The 19,069-nt window shown below is 43.6% G+C and overlaps 1 protein-coding gene across 1 annotated transcript; it reads left to right on the forward strand.

Annotated features, from left to right (window-relative positions):
- The first annotated feature begins 3,158 nt into the window (after positions 1–3,158).
- On the forward strand, positions 3,159–18,820 carry LOC141121314 (uncharacterized). The gene is given in 10 exon segments (XM_073611084.1): positions 3,159–3,534; positions 3,659–3,777; positions 5,456–5,558; positions 7,752–7,847; positions 8,373–8,824; positions 11,424–11,544; positions 12,078–12,182; positions 12,885–12,989; positions 16,232–17,177; positions 17,179–18,820. Coding segments are annotated over 10 exon segments (2,295 nt in total). The 5' UTR covers positions 3,159–3,500; the 3' UTR covers positions 17,393–18,820.
- Positions 18,821–19,069: the final 249 nt, after the last annotated feature.

Genomic DNA, 19,069 nt, shown 5'->3' on the forward strand with positions numbered 1-19,069 from the left:
TACTGGTTGGTGATTATTTTCTAAAGCACCATGCAAGCTTAGATCCTAATGCCCAAAATCACATGCTGAATTGGACAGTTGTCAGGTTACATCTGTTCATGTCTGTGCTGGATGAAAGTCCCTGTAGGACACAATGAATGTCAGTCCTTTTCTTCCCCATTGGCATCATGTGCTCAAAAACTCAAATGGCTGAAAGGGTGAAGTGCAAAACACATCACAAAAAGTGCACAAGGTTGTGCTTAAATGGGTCTGAAGTCTGTGGTAGAGGCAGTCAAGTGCCGAGCAGTCTGAGCGAGGGACAGCCAGGAATGATGCAGTTTGGAGGAGAAGTAGTCAAGTTCGGAACAGAATGGGGGAGAGGTGGCCAGGTGTGGGGGGAGCCTGGGGGAAACGTGACCAGAAATGGTGGGGTCTGGAAGAGAGGCAGCCAGGTCCAGAGCAGTCTGGGTGAGGCAGCCAAGTACAAAATATTCTAGGGGAGTGGTGGCCAAGTGCAGAGCAGTCTAAGAGAGAGGCGGCCAAATATGGAGCAGTATGGATGTGAAGTGGCCAAGTAAGAAGCAGTCTGAAGGAGAAGAGGCCAAGTACAGAGCAGTCTGGAGGAGAAGTGGCCAAATACAGAGCAGTATGAAGTAGAAGTGGCCAGGTACAAAGTAGTCTGGAGGGGAAGTGGCCAAGTACGAAGCAATCTGGAGAAGAAGATGCCAAGTACAGAGCAGACTGGAGAAGTGGCCAAGTACAAAGCAGTCTGGAGGAGAAGAGGCCAAGTACAGAGCAGTCTGGAGGAGAATGGGCCAAGTACTGAGCAGTCTTGGGGAAGAAGAGGCCAAGTACAGAGCAGTCTGTGGAGAGGTGACCAAGTGTGGAGCAGCCTGGGGGAAATGTGGCCAGAACGAGGACAGTCTCTGGGAAAGATGGCCAAGTATGGAGCAGCTTTTGGGAGATGCGGCCAAGTATGGAGGAGTGGTGGAGGGGCAGCCAAGTACAGAGCATTCTAGGGGAGAGGTGGCCAAGTACAGAGCAGTCTGAGGGAGAGGTGGCCAAATATGGAGCATTCTGGAGGAGAAGTGGTCAAGTACAGAGCAGCCTGGGGGAAATGTGGCCAGAAATGGTGCAGTCTCTGGGAGAGGTGGCCAAGTACAGAGCATTTTAGAAGAGAGATGGCCAAGTACAGAGCAGTCTCAGAGAGAGGCGGCCAAGTACGGAGCAGTCTGAGGGGAAGGTGGCCAAGTATGGAGCAGTCTGGAGGAGAAGTGGCCAAGTACGGAACAGTCTGGGGGAAAGGCGGCCAAATACAGAGCAGTCTGCAGTAGAGGCAGACAGGGGTGAAGCAGTCTGGGGGAGAGGTGGACAAGTATGAATCAGGCTGGGAGAGAAGGGCTCACGTTGCAGGCTATAGGTTGAGCACCAGGGATATAGGCATACGCTCTGACATTAGCCATTTCAATCTGTTTTTTTTTTTTTTTTTTTTAGGCCGCATCCTGTGCTCAAAAACCCAAGTAATTAAAAAGGTAAAGTGCAAAACACATCCCAAAAAGTGCACAAAGATTATGTTGTCCTCCCCTGGAGAGGAAGAACCCTTTGAGGCACATGGCTCCTGATGGGGTCAAAATACATAAGTCCACCTAGGCTGTAACCAGATGGACCCTGCTCACTAGGGATTGGATGAAGCCATCCACCAAGTACTTAGTGAGGTCTCGAAAATTCCTCTGGTCCCAGCCAAAAGGCCCGGCCCTAGAGGCAGGTGTGAAAAAAGTGTGACATGGTGCAGTGACCTTGGTGCCAATAACTCAAAGTCCCCGATCCACAGTGAGTATTATGGCACCCCTGGACTGCCACCCCAGCGGCGCATACACCACGGGCTTCTTTCAGAACCCGGCCTTCGGCCAGACAAATGCAGCCCCATCCCTACCAGGAGTCATCAGATTTTAGATAGCTTAGGGAGAATCTTGCCTACAACTGGGGACAAGCCTTGTGCACAAGGCCAGATTCAACCCAGAAGGAAAAAGGCCCTCCCACGCCATCACCATTCCATTGTAGATCACAGTGAGTGGATGATCAGTCAGTCTCTTGTATCATATTCTCTGATGTAAGAGCTCCCAGTGACCACACAGGACATTATCCTCGGACCGTTTTAAGGTGTTTAAAATGTAAAAGAAATTTATTGTAACTGTAGCTGGGAGCTATTTGGCTGGTGAATGTCATCTACATGTAATGAATGTGTGATTACAGTGGTCCCCAGTGCAAGTGTTTCGTCAGATTTGGCGACCCGTCAAAACTTGTAACGAAACAGACTTTCCGTCACGGCCATCTTGGTACACCCCGCACTCGCCCACACTAATGCCCCGTACACACGGTCGGACTTTGTTCGGACATTCCGACAACAAAATCCTAGGATTTTTTTTTTCGACGGATGTTGGCTCAAACTTGTCTTGCATACACACGGTCACACAAAGTTGTCGGAAAATCCGATCGTTCTGAACGCGGTGACGTAAAACACGTACGTCGGGACTATAAACGGGGCAGTGGCCAATAGCTTTCATCTCTTTATTTATTCTGAGCATGCGTGGCACTTTGTCCATCGGATTTGTGTACACACGATCGGAATTTCCGACAACGGATTTTGTTGTCGGAAAATTTTATAGCAAGCTCTCAAACTTTGTGTTTTGGAAAATCTGATGGTCGGAATTTCCGACAACACGCTCCGATCGGACATTTTCCATCGGAAAATCCGACCGTGTGTACGGGGCATAAGCCTACAGTCTGAAGTCGCTAAGCAGACATCTTTTTACACCCACCAAAGTCTTGCATTTCACATGTATTTTTACCACTAAACTAAGCTTATATCGTGAAATGCAGTATTTAGAACTCTGTGACACTGTTTTGATGTTGAATTTTAAAAGCAGCGATCTTCAGTCAGTTCAGCAAATGTGTGAGATCAGCAGGCTTGCCGCTGCTTTTAAAATTCAACATCAAAACAGTGTCACTGGTTTCTAAATACTGTATTTCACGATATAAGCTGAGTTTACTGGTAAAAATAAGTGTGAAATGCAAGACTTCAGTGGGTGTAAAAAGATGTCCGCTTGGCGACTTCAGACTGTAGGCTTAGTGTGGGCAAGTGCAAGGTGTACCAAGATGCCCGTGCCGCAACGTCACTTCCGTTACAAAATCTGATGGGTCGCCTAATCTGACGGAACACAGGATGTGTGGCCATTTTGTTGTAGACCAGAGAAGGAGGAAGTTAGCAGCTGTAGTGGTTTTCACATACTTCCTGGAGGGGGTGAGAGTGTGTGTCCAGTGAGGAGGAGGTAATAATGTCTTCTTATTATGAGAAAAGGGGGTTCCTTCCCAGCACTGGGGGAGCGTGAGCCTCTTGCAAAAACAAATTTAGCCCTGAAATACACATGAGTTTACTGATTGGACTATGTCCAGGTCTGATGCCGCGTTACTAAGCTTTTACAGGACTTTACAAGTGCAAGCTAAGGGAGGAGAAGGAAATCATGATGGAGAATCGGCTGCCCCTCACATCACCGGGTAAGAGGAGACTTTAATTTCTTGTAAAGGAGAGAAGAGTATTGAGGATCCACCTAGATACACACATCCTCTGATATAAAGACATAGAAACAATGTATTCAGCCAGTGTGTGTGTTTCCTACAGATGGATCCAGTAACAGAAATCCCCCAGAGAGATGTCCCCATCTTCTGTATTCCCGGGACTCCACACAGGAGGATCAGGAGATCCTTCAGGAACAACCTCAGATCTCTCAGGCTGATCAGGTAGATGGAACCAAGCGTCTTAATAATCATGATATTTCTGGAGTTTCTTACTTTTTTTATTTAAACCTTTAGGCTGGGTTCACATTAGAACACGCAGTGACTTACAACAGGAATTTTTGGCTGAATTCGGACCTGAAATGGACCAAAAGACGCACAGGGCTCCTGTGCAAATCACACCGGAGCCGCAGCGAAGATATCTCCTGCTATTGCGAATTGGATGCGGAGAACCCACATCCAGTTCGCACTAGTGTGAACCCAGCCTTAGATAATAGAGTTCAAAAAACAATATTTTCAGAAAAGACTGGTAGTATGACAAATGCCTAGAATAGAATAACAAGCATGTGCTATCTTCTCAGGATGTCCTAGAGGGTAAGTTCACCTTTAAAAAAAAATGTAAATGCACATTTTTTTTTTTGCAGGTAAAAAAAATATGCACTTATTATATTTTTTCTAAGTAGCCTGCAAAGCATTGTGCTCCCCCTCTAAATCCAAAATACACTGATCACTCACTGTGCTCACTTAGGAAAGAGAGGGGCCAGTACATATGACATATTTACTGCTCCCCGTCCCCATTCTCCACCTTGAAACAATCCATAGCAGCCGATGGGAAGGACAGGAGGTAAGCTAGCAGTACAGGGGAAAGGGACACATAGGGAGACCCGGGCAGAAGGAGAAACCAGATTGTAGAAAGCCAGAACTGGAACCGGTAGTACTCTAAAAAGATCTAATATTTTCGGAAGTATAGTCATTTTCCCCACAGTGACATTGCCTAACCATGGCAAACCAAACCAACGTGTCAGCAAGTCAAATGAGTTAACAGTAGGGGGGGCAGTTTGCTTTATAGAGGTTATCTAAGCAATTTTTGGGGGTTTATTCCTAAAAAAGGTAAGTGGTGTGGTGTTTAAGAAGAAAAAGTGACTATGGAGTGTAGTTGGCTCAGTTCAGGCTGGGTGATGGTTATGTTAGGAACTTAGATTTTTGCTGGTTGGCCTCCAGGCCCAAAATTCGTATGAAACGGGCCAACATTCGTAAAAAGTTTAGGTGTGGATATTTGTCGGAATGTGATTAAAAAAAGGAGAATATCATCTGCAAACAGATTTTATTTGGAGACCCACTATATCCACACCTTTTATATTTGGGTTTTAGTCTTATTTAAGCTTGGGTTTCAATAGCTAGAGCAAAGAGCAGAGAGAAAAGGAGGCACCCATGCATCATGCACCTGTTGACTCATAAGAGGGCAAACTGATAACTGGCATATTTTATGTAAGCCAGGAGACTATTGTGGGAACGATGCTACCAACTGAAGGGAGTTGAGGCAAAAGCCCCAGCGTTTCAGAATGTAATGGAGGTATCGCCAAGAATCCATGTCATAGGCCAGTTAAGGCGAACCTATGCACCCCTGAGGTTCTGGAACTACATTTCTCATGATGCTCATGCACTCTGCTGTGTAGTTGAGCATCATGGGAAATGTAGTTTCAAAACATCTGTGGTGCCAAGGTTCGCCATCACTGCCATAGGCTTTTTGAATATCCAATGACAAGAGATAGCTCATTTGTGGAGTACATGAATCAACAGTATTGCCCTGTGGATATTGTCATTTGCCTGACGTCCCGATCTTTTTGTAGGTATTCCTTTATGTAGGTATTCTTGTCATAAAAATGTGTTTTGTCTTATCCAGGGTGAAGTTATGATTGTTGTCAAAGCTGAAGATGAAGAAGAGCAACCTGTGATGGGTGATGATCCATGTAAGGAGGAGGACATTCCTCCAGAGATCAGCACTGGTGAGTAATAAACACTAAATCCAGAGAAGAGTCCCAGATTCTCCTTGTTCAATCACTAAAACAATCTCCTGTGTTTTAATGGGACCCCAAACAAAAAAACCTGCAAAAACGGACTTGGCTCAGTGCCAATAAAAGGTAGATAAGCTACTTTGATGCGAAACGCGTTGCATCCCTCAGATGTGAATGCAGTCTCAATCCAGAGATTGAGATATAGATTGCCATCTATATGTATGACCTTTATTGGATGATAATGATTCTAATAAACTTTGATAGTTTTCATACTATTACATTCATTTACCTGTGATCATCATGGACACCTCATTTAAAGTCCCATGGGCGAATTTTTTTTTTTTGTTTTGTTTTTTTTTTTTGTCAATCCAGAGAAGAGTCCCAGATTCTCCTTGTTCAGTCACTACAACAATCTCTTCTTCTCCCCCCTCCTCTGTCAGTAATGGGGAAGAAAGTATGTGCCCAGTGGGGGAGTCAGGAGCCATCAGCCTCTATTAAGCCGACCATACACTTGTTTTTAATCAGCCTGCTGAGTGAAAAAAGACCTAAAAGATTTCTCCATATAAATAAAAGAGGTGGGTAGAGGAATCCCTCACCTGCTGTTGTCAGAATACACTGATCAGTGGCTACAGCCGTTGATTAAGAAATAGTTTCCAGTTGAGTGGGGATGGCCATACGCTGATCGAGATATGTCTGGTCCCTGCTTATCTGAATTTCTAAATTTTGTTCAGCGTATGGTCAGCTTAAATTATCATTAAACCCACATCGTTAAAAAACTATCAATAAATGGTGTATTACATGCTGCTCATACTCACTCAGTTACTATGAGATTCGTTTTCTGTATTCTGCAAAAGACCTGGTTGATCCTGCGGCTCGCTGTCTCCACCTTCTGTTCATGTCCCCGAGTCAGCTAAGGATTTTGCAGCTGTGGTGGCAACTCTGCACATGCTCAGTTTTCAGTGAGTTTCTGCGCTGAGCACTAACCAGCTAAACACAGTGGGGGTGGGGTATTACATGTAGGTTGGTGGAGGCTTCTCCTTTCTGTTAGTCTAAAGCCCCATACACACTATTAGATTTTCTGCAGATTTTTGTCTTCAGATTTACCAAAACCATGTAGCGCAAGGGCCTGCCTGATTGCATACAAATTGAAACTCTAATGCTGCGTACACACGATCGGAATTTCCAACAACAAATGTTCAATGTGAGCTTGCTGTCGGGAATTCTGACCGTGTGTAGGCTCCATCGGACATTTTCTGTTGGAATTTCCGCCAACAACTGTTTGAGAGCAGGTTCTCAAATTTTCCGACAAGAAGACTTGTTGTCGGAAATTCTGATCGTGTGTACACAATTCCGACGCACAAAAGTCCACGCATGCTCGGAATCAAGCAGAAGATCCGCACTGGCTATTGAACTTCATTTTTCTCGGCTTGTTGTATGTGTTGTACGTCACCACGTTCTTGACCTTCGGAATTTCGGTCAACATTTGTGCGACCGTGCGTATGTAAGACAAGTTTGAGCCAACATCCGTCGGAAAAAAATCCACGGCTTTGTTGTCGGAATGTCCGATGGTCTGTACGCGGCATTAAGGTTTGACCTCATATTATGTGGTTTTGGTAAATCTGAAGACAAAAATCTGCAGAAAATCTATACTATGTATGGCTGGCAGCAATCCACCCACACCATGTTATTGCCAAATAATAAAGATTTGATTTTAAATGTATATTTGTAATTTAAAACAGTTTAGTGATATTAATTATTTATTTTTCACTCCTCATCTCAAAAGCTGTTTTTATGTTTTATTTATTTTTAACATGTGACCAACAGCAGAGGACTAGAAGTTCCTCCTGCCACTATTTCCCTGCAGACAGGCTGGGAAAAATTTGGGTCATGTGACAGCTAGATATCGATTAGGAAAAAGTTACTTAGACGTTTTTTAAAGATAATTACAGTGCCATCATCCCTATACAGACATAGAAGGGACAATGCAGATTAAACATTGTGTGTTTAGTATCACTTTAAGACTTCAGCGATCCTCTTCATATCACGTCGTGTATTATCCGCCAAGAGATGTGACCAGTCTTTCTCCATAGAGAAAAGATATACCTGTGCTTTCCCCACACATACATTTTCTGGGGTCCCTCCTTACACATTCCAGGGGGCTTCACTCTCCTCTTTTTTTTACAGACCCTGGAGAAACTCAGAGAGACATCAAAGCTGAGGAGGAGGAAGAAGGACATGTGAGGATTAAAGAGGAGGAAGTTCCTATAGAGATCAGCACAGGTGAGTAGAACTAAACGCGGAAAACGCATCCACTTTTAGGATGCTTCTCATCCGGCTGTGTTGGTTTACAAAGAATAGTTGAATGGTAATGAGTGGAGGGAAGGGAACAACTCCAAAGTTAATGTGTAACCAAAACTTTTCTTTAGTTTTGGGTAGAGTAGGAATAGGTTAAAACCCCTGCCAGATTATTTCTTTGCTTTTGTGTACCATTGTAGAAATTTCCCTTTACTTCCTGCATCAGAGACACAACAGGAAGTGAGAGGAATTCTCCCAAAGTGAGGACTATTCTCTGTTATACAGTTGTCCCTAGAAAAAAGAAAATGTCCTCCTATGTCCTTTTTTGTCTGGGGGTAACTGTCAAATACTGTAAAATGTTTTTTCTTTCTCAGTAGCATTCGTCAGGGGGGGTGAATCTCAATTGCATCTATAAGGACGCACATCTTGGCAGAGGTCTTTCTCACACCATCCAACACTTGCAAATATAACATCATTATATTTATGGCATCATATGTGTGTTTTCTACAGATGGATCCAGAAATACCCCAGAGAGATGTCCCCGTCCTCTGTATTCCCGGGACTCCACACTGGAACATCAGGAGATCCCTCACCAGAAACATCAGGAGATCCCTCACCAGGAAAATCAGGAGATCCCTTACCAGGAACATCAGGAGATCCCTCACCAGAAACATCAGGAGATCCCTCACCAGGAAAATCAGGAGATCCCTTACCAGGAACATCAGGAGATCCCTTACCAGGAACATCAGGAGATCCCTTACCAGGAACATCAGGAGATCCCTCACCAGGAACATCAGGAGATCCCTTACCAGGAACATCAGGAGATCCCTTACCAGGAACATCAGGAGATCCCTTACCAGGAAAATCAGGAGATCCCTTACCAGGAACATCAGGAGATCCCTTACCAGGAACATCAGGAGATCCCTTACCAGGAACATCAGGAGATCCCTCACCATGATCAGGTAGAGGGGACTAAAGGTTTTGTAAAATAATTGAGGAGAGGAAGATCTTAAAAAAAAAAACACTAAAAGGCATCTGTAGTAACCTGAAATTTCACTTTGAATTGTTATAAAAATACAACCTTTCAATCTTTGAGGATTACTTGATATTTTTGGTTACTTGTATTCTCTCCCTGTCGGAGCAGAGATGTTGAGCTGTAATGCCCTGTACACACGAGTGAACTTTTCGATCGGACTGGTCCGACAAGCCGAATCCGGTGGACAATCCGATCATGTGTGGGCTTCATCGGACCTTCAGCGGACTGTTTCTGTCGAAAATCTAACGGACTTTAGATTTGGAACATGTTTAAAATCTTTACGTCGGAACTCCGCCGGACCCAGTTCCTATCGAAAAATCCGCTCGTCTGTATGCTAGTCCGACGGACGAAAACCCACGCTAGGGCAGCTATTGGCTATGAACCTCCTTATTTTAGTCCGGTCGTACGTCATCACGTACAAATCCGTCGGACTTTGGTGTGATCGTGTGTAGGCAAGTCCATGGTTCGAAAGTCCGTCGGAAGTCCAACAAAAGTCAGTCGAAAGTCCGTTGGAAAGACTGACGGACCTTTGTTGGTGAAAAGTCCGCCCGTGTGTACAGGGCATAAGGCCCCTGTGGAGATTGTCCTATCTCCTGCATGAGATCGGTGCTTCTAACAGAGACTCAAACTACTGTCAATGGAGCTGTCAGGATTACATGAAAGAAAATAAAAGGCTTTATTTATTGGCAGTTTCACCTTTCAGCAGCCTGGACAGAATGCCGGTTATTAGCCCAGAGCTCACGCAGGAGATAGGTCAGCCTCAATAGAGGGGCTTAGCGCTTTAAGCTGGTCATACATTTATACAATTTTCTTGTTCAGTTTCCTTTAGATTGTCCTTTAACTATGTAGTGCAAGGGCCGGCCTGATTACAAACAAAGTGTTTAGGTTTGACCTCATATGGTTTTGGTAAATCTGAAGGGAAATTGTATAATGTATGGCCAGCCTAACACTCAGCAAACTTTCTTTTCTGACAGGGAGATACCCCCTATAGATAAGTGTTTATTTTTTTCTTTATCATGCATCACATGACACAGAGCAAATTTAGTCATCTTTACTATCGGGGTTATGCAACACCTACACTGGCTAGAAAAGACAGGAAAACATCAGCCACCAGTGGGACACATGGGACATAGTTTAACCAATTAACAACCACTCCACATATAACACGGCAGGGCGGCCGCTCTGCTCCAGATCACGTACTTCTGACACTTCTGGGTCTGGGGCGCATTCCACACAGCGGGAGCCCAGCAGCGGGTATCGCACACTTGATGTCCACCGGCACCCGCCGATTACACAGTACAGAGGCAGAAAAACAATCTTCCTATGTAAACACGGCAGATTGCCCTTCTGTCAGAAGGGAAGGTACTAATCCTGTGTTTCTGCTAAGAAGGAACATGGATCAATGCCTTCCCCTAGTCAAAGCACCTCCGACATAGGAAATAAGCACCCCAGAGGCATACATTTAACCCTTTGATTGCCCCTAATATTAACCCCTTCCCAGCCAGTGTCATTAGTACAGTGACAGTGCATATTTTTAGCACTGATCACTGCAATATGTGTCCGATTTGTTCGCCAAAATATCGCAGTCCTGCTATAAGTCGCTGATCTCCGCCATTACTAATACAAAAGAAAAAAATATCCCATAGTTTGTAGACGCTTTAACCTTTGAGCAAACCAATTAATATATGCTTATTGGGATTTTGTTTACTAAAAATATTTAGCAGAATACATATTGGCCTAAACTGATGAAGAAATGAAGAAATTTGATTTTTTACATTTTTTTATTGTGTATGTTTTATAGCAATAAGTAAAAAAAAAAAATAAATATATATATATATATATATATATATATATATATATATATATATATATATATATATATATATATATATATATATATATATATATATATATATATATATATATATATATAATTTTTTTTTTTTTTTTTTTTTTTTTAATTATTGCTATAAAACATACACAATAAAAAAATGTAAAAAATCAAATTTCTTCATCAGTTTAGGCCAATATGTATTCTGCTAAATATTTTTAGTAAACAAAATCCCAATAAGCATATATTAATTGGTTTGCTCAAAGGTTAAAGCGTCTACAAACTATATATATATATATATATATATTTTTTTTTTTTAATTGTCGCACTTTTTTGTTTATATTAAAAAAAATGCAGAGGTGATCAAATAACACCAAAAGAAAGCTCTATCTGTGGGGAAAAAAGGACGTCAATTTGTTTGGGTACAACATCGTATGACCGTGCAATTGTCCGTTAAAGTAATGCAGTGCCGTATCGCAAAAAAATGGCCTGGTCATGAAGGGGGGTAAACCTTCCGGAGCCGAAGTGGTTAAAAAAAGAAAAAAATTCATGAAACTTTTGAAGTTTGTGTATTCAAATGCTTGATTGGGTTGAGTAAGCACATTTTTAGTGTACACACTTTAGGTTGGTCTGTTGATTGATAACATTTAGTAAGCTTAGTATGTATAGTTTACCATTTTTCTTTTTTATGAAGGATGGAAATCCTATTGATAATGAAACCAGAGCAGACAAGATTAATATTAAAGTGGAAGAACTTGAGACAAAGGGTGATTGCCCATGTAAGAAGGAGGAAACCCCTCCAGAGATCAGCACAGGTGAGTAATAAACACTAAATCCAGAGAAGAGTCCCAGATTCTCCTTGTTCAGTCAGTACAACAATCTCTTCTTCTCCCCCCTCCTCTGTCAGTAGACAGTAATGAGGAGACAGTATGTGCCCAGTGGGGGAGTCAGGAGACATCAGCCTCTATTAAGCTGGACAATTTTTTTTTTTTTTTCATCCAGCGGGCAGATTTGTTCATTTACACAAACGAGGTGGATGGAGGAATCGCTCTTCACTGGGGCATTGTATTCCAACAGTGGCATATGCTGCTGCAACAATACACGGATCAGCAGCTGCAGCCCCCGATCAAAAAAAAAAAGTGTTCCTCAAGTGTGTTTGGCCACACACTGATGGAAATACGTCTGGTCCCTGCTGAACCAAATTTCTAAATTTTGATCGAATTTGAAAATTTCTGCACTTTTTCCTCATTACCGGCAAGAGACGTGACCAGTCTTTCCCTACCGACACATTTTTGGTGGATCCCTCCTTACATATTCAAGGGGCTTCATTCTCATCTTTTGTTCACAGACTCCGGAGACACCAGAACCACTCAGAGAGACATTAAATCCGAGAAGGAGGAAAATGAACTTGTGAAAACTAAAGAGGAGGACATTCCTATAGAGATCAGCACAGGTGAGTATAAATACGAATAACATATCCACTTTTAGGGTACTCCCTATTGGGTATTCATCCTACTGTGTTGGTTTACATAGTGTAGTTGAATAAGTGAAGAACATGAGACAAATGTGATGGGTGATGATCCATGTAAAGAGGAGGAAATTCCCTCCAGAGATCAACACAGGTGAGTAATAAACACTAAATCCAGAGAAGAGTCCCAGATTCTCCTTGTTCAATCACTACAACAATCTCTTCTTCTCCCCCCTCCTCTGTCAGTAGACAGTAATGAGGAGACAGTATGTGTCCAGTGGGGGAGTCAGGAGACATCAGCCTCTATTAAGCTGGACAATTTTTTTTTTTTTTTCATCCAGCGGGCAGATTTGTTCATTTACACAAACGAGGTGGATGGAGGAATCGCTCTTCACTGGGGCATTGTATTCCAACAGTGGCATATGCTGCTGCAACAATACACGGATCAGCAGCTGCAGCCCCCGATCAAAAAAAAAAAGTGTTCCTCAAGTGTGTTTGGCCACACACTGATGGAAATACGTCTGGTCCCTGCTGAACCAAATTTCTAAATTTTGATCGAATTTGAAAATTTCTGCACTTTTTCCTCATTACCGGCAAGAGACGTGACCAGTCTTTCCCTACCGACACATTTTTGGTGGATCCCTCCTTACATATTCAAGGGGCTTCATTCTCATCTTTTGTTCACAGACTCCGGAGACACCAGAACCACTCAGAGAGACATTAAATCCGAGAAGGAGGAAAATGAACTTGTGAAAACTAAAGAGGAGGACATTCCTATAGAGATCAGCACAGGTGAGTATAAATACGAATAACATATCCACTTTTAGGGTACTCCCTATTGGGTATTCATCCTACTGTGTTGGTTTACATAGTGTAGTTGAATAAGTGAAGAACATGAGACAAATGTGATGGGTGATGATCCATGTAAAGAGGAGGAAATTCCCTCCAGAGATCAGCACAGGTGAGTAATAAACACTAAATCCAGAGAAGAGTCCCAGATTCTCCTTGTTCAGTCACTACAACAATCTCTTCTTCTCCCCCCTCCTCTGTCAGTAGACAGTAATGGGGAGACACTATGTGTCCAGTGGGGGAGTCAGGAGCCCCCGACCTCCTTGCAGGTCTCACTTTGTTGTGCAGCCATACTAAAGCCCTATTCCAGCCAAAATGTTTTCTTTTGTTTTAAATGTAGGGAGGGGAAGAATTAAAACCTCTATCATCGTATTGCCACCTGTCTCTCTGTTGGGGACTTTTTGCTAGTTTTAAATTGATCTGAGCGGTTCTTATTGTTGCTTTGTTGGATTGGGTGCAGACATACATATGGGGTTTTCTTCTGCCTTGAGTGATGTTGGGCTTCTGGTGTGTTGCTTTTCCTTTAAGGAAGAAAGGGCAGCCTCCAGGTGAGCCAGCTCTCGGTTTGTGCAAGGCTGTCATAGCTGGGAACTCACGGCTGTCATAGTTGGGAACTCACGGCTGTCATAGTTGGGAACTCATGGCTGTCATAGTTGGGAACTCACGGCTGTCATAGTTGGGAACTCACGGCTGTCATAGTTGGGAACTCATGGCTGTCATAGTTGGGAACTCACGGCTGTCATAGTTGGGAACTCATGGCTGTCATAGTTGGGAACTCACGGCTGTCATAGTTGGGAACTCAGGGCTGTCATAGTTGGGAACTCACGGCTGTCATAGTTGGGAACTCACGGCTGTCATAGCTGGGAACTCACGGCTGTCATAGTTGGGAACTCACGGCTGTCATAGTTGGGAACTCACGGCTGTCATAGTTGGGAACTCACGGCTGTCATAGTTGGGAACTCATGGCTGTCATAGTTGGGAACTCATGGCTGTCATAGTTGGGAACTCACGGCTGTCATAGTTGGGAACTCACGGCTGTTATAGTTGAGAACTGATGGCTGTTATAGTTGACACAGTTTACAGAACATATGTCAAACACAAGGGCATGCAAATCTGGCCTGCCAAGCCTTGTCATGTGGACCTTGCACCCAGTTTTGCAGCCAGAGCGTGGCAGAACTCTATTTCGCCGCCTCCGGCTCTAACTCTCTGCTCCCTCTCCCCATTGTCACTTGTAAACACAGAAGCCTTTTATATTTACAAGGGACAGCTTTGCTCTCAGTGGCTTCCAGAACTAACAGATCCCTACATGCACTCACGGCAGGGACAGATCTCCAGAATCTGAGAGAGAGCACAATCTCCCTGAAAGACAAGGCAGAGCCGCATACACAGGGGAGGTACTAGAGCCGGGCAAGGTAGGAGAGAGAGATGCAAGGAAGCTTTGGGGTGGGGGTTGGAGTTGCACATTCCTAAACCCTGCACTCTGTACACAGCACACCCCTGGACTGCATTCTGTACGTAACACACACTGGAACCCTGCACTATCTACGCATCCCACCCCTAAACCCTGCAATCTGTACATAGCTCACCCCCAAACTCTGTACCTAACGCACTTCTGAACCTTGAACTCTGTACCTAATGCACTCCGGAACCCCTGCACTCTGTACGTAGCCCACCCCTAAACCCTGCACTCTGTACGTAGCCCACCCCTAAACCAAACCCTGCACTCTGTACATAGCACACTCCTGAACTCTGTAAGTAATGCACTCCTGAACTCTTCACTCTGTACTTATTGCACCCCTAAAGCCTGTACTCTGTGTGCAGCCCACCCTTGAACTCTGTATATAGCGCACCCCTAAACCCTGCACTCCATACGTAGCGCACTCCTGAACTCTGTACGTAATGCACTCCTAAACCCTGCACTCTGACTTATTTCCCTTCCCCCCTAAACCCTGCACACTGTGCATAACCCACCCCTGAACTCTGCATTCTGTACGTAACACACACCGGAACCCTGCATTCTGTACGTAACACACACCGGAACCCTGCACTCTGTATGTAGCTCACCCCTAAACCCTGCAATCTGTGCACCCCTGAACTCTGTATGTAATGCACTTCTGAACCCTGCACTCTGTACTTAGTGCACCTCTGAACTGTGCACTCTGTATGCATCATTATCCTGTATGCAGCATAATCCTGAACTCTGCACTCTGTACATAATGTACTCCAAATACAACCAGCCCTTTGAGGCAATCATACTGCTACCCACAATGAAATTAAGTTTGACACCCCTGGTTTATAGTTAGGAACCTCACTTATCAGAGAGGCCTTGACAAGATAGTGTGGCTTTACATGTATGGAAATTATGCTGGGGAACCTCTATATTGCCTTGTTGGGGGGACTTACCCTCATTTCCTGTCAAGACAGGAAGTGACAGGAAATCTCTCTAGCAGGAATAAGACCAAAAATAGATTTTGTTTAGTATAGCAGAAAAGGCTAAGAACTGCGGTACAACACACTCCTCCTATATATATATATATATATATATTTTTTACAGGTGTCACAGGGACAGGAAACGAATGAAAACTCCTTAGTGGAGTCATAGCGAGAAATCAACACCAAATGTAAAAAAATAAAAATAAAACGGCAGTCATTAAAATGTGAAATATGTAAGAGATTTCAGTACTGTAGACTGAAGGGGTGACTGGAGTAAAGTAAGCTGTAAACCCTTACATATCCCCAGGTGATACACAGAGATGAAACAATTCCTTCTACATAAGTTGTACCTGTTTATCTGCTCTACATCTGTTCAAAGTCTATAATTTATACAGCTTGTCTAAGCTTTCAGTAAGCAGGGTGCAGAGAGTTAAGGTTACACTCTGCAGAGCTCAGTAAGGAGATCTCTGAGAGCTGATTGGAGGGAAGGGACACCCCCCCTTCACACAGCACCCAGGAATAGAACTGGGGCTGTCAATCACAGGCTGTGTGCTGTCACCTTTTTATCTCTTGGTGTCAGGAAAACATGTCAGAAGTGTCTCATGCAGATAGCAGAGGGAAGCAGCAGACAGAAATGACGCTTAGTGTTCTGGATTGAGACAAGTACACACTATAGAGGGATATGCTTTGTTCCTATTTCATGTCTGAGGTTTACAACCACTTTAACATTTTTTGCTGCTTGTTTTCCTTAGAGAGACAATTCAGAGCAAACCGAATAAAAGAAAGTCCTGTAAGCTCAGGGGATGATGGCATCACTTCAGATTCTGCAGAAGAAACAGCCATTACCCCAAACCACACACCACATGTCCTCCACCATGCAGATCTATCACAGCGTCCATGCAGAAATAGAAAAACTTCCACAGTGGAGAGGCCGTACGCCTGTTCCGAATGTGGGAAACTCTGTTCTAATAGGACCATTCTTCAGAGACACGAAAAAAGCCACACCGGTGAGAAGCCATTTTCATGTTCTATCTGCGGCAAATGTTTTATCCAGAAGTCATGTGTCGTCCGGCATCAGATGAGTCACACGGGAGAGAAGCCATACTCCTGCCCCGAATGCGGGAAAGGTTTCCTTTATAATTCCCAGTTGCAAACCCATCAAAAAATCCACACTGGCGAATTACAGTTTTCCTGTTCTGACTGCGGCAGACGTTTTGTACAGAAGTCGCAGCTCGTCCGACATCGCAAAACGCACACGGGCGAGAAGCCGTTTTCGTGTTCCGAATGCGGAAAGCGATTTCCGCTAAAACAAAGTCTCGCTAAACATCACATGATGCATACCGGGGAGAAGCCACACGAGTGCTCCGAGTGCGGGAAGAGTTTCAGGCTGCAACAGACTCTGGCCAAACATCGTCTGACTCACACCGGGGTGAAGCCATATTCGTGCTCGATATGTGGAAAGCGGTTTACAGGAAGGCGTAATCTTTCGAACCATCAGAGGCTTCACACAGCCGACAAGACGTTTTCCTGTCCTGAGTGCGGGAAGTGTTTCACCCGGAGGGACTGTCTTATTTCACATCAGCGGACTCACACGGGGGATAAGCCTTACTCCTGTTCTCAATGTGGTAAATGTTATTCCCATAAAGCGGGTCTTACAAAGCATGAAAAGGTTCACCATGGGAAGAAGCCATATTCATGTTGAATGCGGGAAATGTTTCATAGATAGGTCCAGTCTCGCACCTGAGAGTACACACCAGCTTCAAAGGAGAGGCTTCAAAGAGCGAGCAGCAGGTCCTAGATGTGATCGCCAAGTAAAGTTTATTGTAAATTTTACATGGACTTTAGTCAATCAAGATTTCAATATTTCTGTGAGATTTCAGTTATTTCCCAATCCCCACTACCGAAGAAGATAAACCAACATACAGTGCCTTGAAAAAGTATTCATACCCATTGAAATTTTCCCCATTTGTCAGGTTACAACCAAAAACTTAAAATTTATTTTATTGGGATTTTATGTGATAGACCAACACAAAGTGGCACATATCATATTCTGTGAAGCCCTCAGAGGTTTGTTAGAGAACCTTAGTGAACAAACAGCATCTTGAAGGCCAAGGAACTCACCAGTTAGGTCAGGGCTAAAGTTGTGGAGAATTTTAAAGTAGGGTTAGGTTATAAAAGAATATCCCAAGCTTTGAACATCTCACGGAGCACTATTCAATCCATCATCCAAGAATGGAAAGAGTATGGCACAACTGCAAACCTACCAAGACATGGCTGTCCACCTAAACTGACAGGCCGGGCAAGGAGAGCATTCATCAGAGAAGCAGCCAAGAGGCCCATGGCAACTCTGGAGGAACTGTAGAGATCCACAGCTCAGGTGGGAGAATCTGTCCACAGGACAACTATTAGTCCTGCACTCCACAAATCTGGCCTTTATGGAAGAGTGGCAAGAAGAAAGACATTGTTGAAAGAAAGCCATAAAATTGGCAGTTTGGCAAGAAGCCATGTGGGGGACACAGCAAACATGTGGAAGAAGGTGCTCTGGTCAGATGAGACCAAATATTAACTTTTTATCCTAAAAGCAAAACGCTATGTGTGGTGGAAAACTAACACTGCGCATCACCCTGAACACACCATCCCCACCGTGAAACATGGTGGAGGCAGCATCATGTTGTGGGGATGCTTTTCTTCAGCAGCGACAGGGAAGTTGGTCAGAGTTGATGGAAAGATGGATGGAGCCAAATACAGGGCAATCTTAGAAGAAAACTTGTTAGAGTCCGCAAAAGACTTGAGACTGGGGCGGAGGTTCACCTAAACAGAGCTACGATGGAATCGTTTAGATCAAAGCATGTTCATGTGTTAGAATGGCCCAGTCCAGACCTAAATCCAATTGCGTATTGACTTGGGGGCTGAAAATAAATGCACACCACACTTTTCAGATATTTATTTGTAAAAAATTTTGAAAACCATTTATCATTTTTTTTCCACTTCACAATTATGTGCCACTTTGTGTTGGTCTATCACATAAAATCCCAATAAAATTAATTTACGTTTTTGGTTGTAACATGACAAAATGTGGAAAATTTCAAGGGGTATGAATACTTTTTCAAGTCACTGTAATTAGCTGTCAGGCCATGCATCTTGTCTTCTATTACTCATGTCAGATACCTACCCCAAGGGGTTGTTTAACCACTTCCAGTCCGGCCCAGTTCTGACATTTCTCTCCTACATGTAAAAAAACATATTTTGTTTGATAGAAAATGATTTAAAACCTCCAAACATATTTTTTTGTTTTTTTTTAAAGCAGAGGCCCTGGAGAATAAAATGGTGGGTGTTGCATATTTTTAAGTCACATGATATTTGCGCAGCGGTTTTCAAATGCAAATGTTTCGGAAAAAATACACTTGAATTAATTTAAATGCACAAAAACACAATATAATGCCTAAAGTTTTGGTAAACTATAAAAGATGATGGTATGCCGAGTAAATCTGTACCAAACATGTCATGCTTAAAAAATTGCGTACGCCCGTGGAACAGCACCAAACTGCAGTACCTTAAAATCTCCATAGGTGACAATTTAACCACTTCCC

Source organism: Aquarana catesbeiana, unplaced genomic scaffold, assembly GCF_042186555.1.
Source record: "Aquarana catesbeiana isolate 2022-GZ unplaced genomic scaffold, ASM4218655v1 unanchor113, whole genome shotgun sequence".
Classification (NCBI taxonomy): domain Eukaryota; kingdom Metazoa; phylum Chordata; class Amphibia; order Anura; family Ranidae; genus Aquarana; species Aquarana catesbeiana.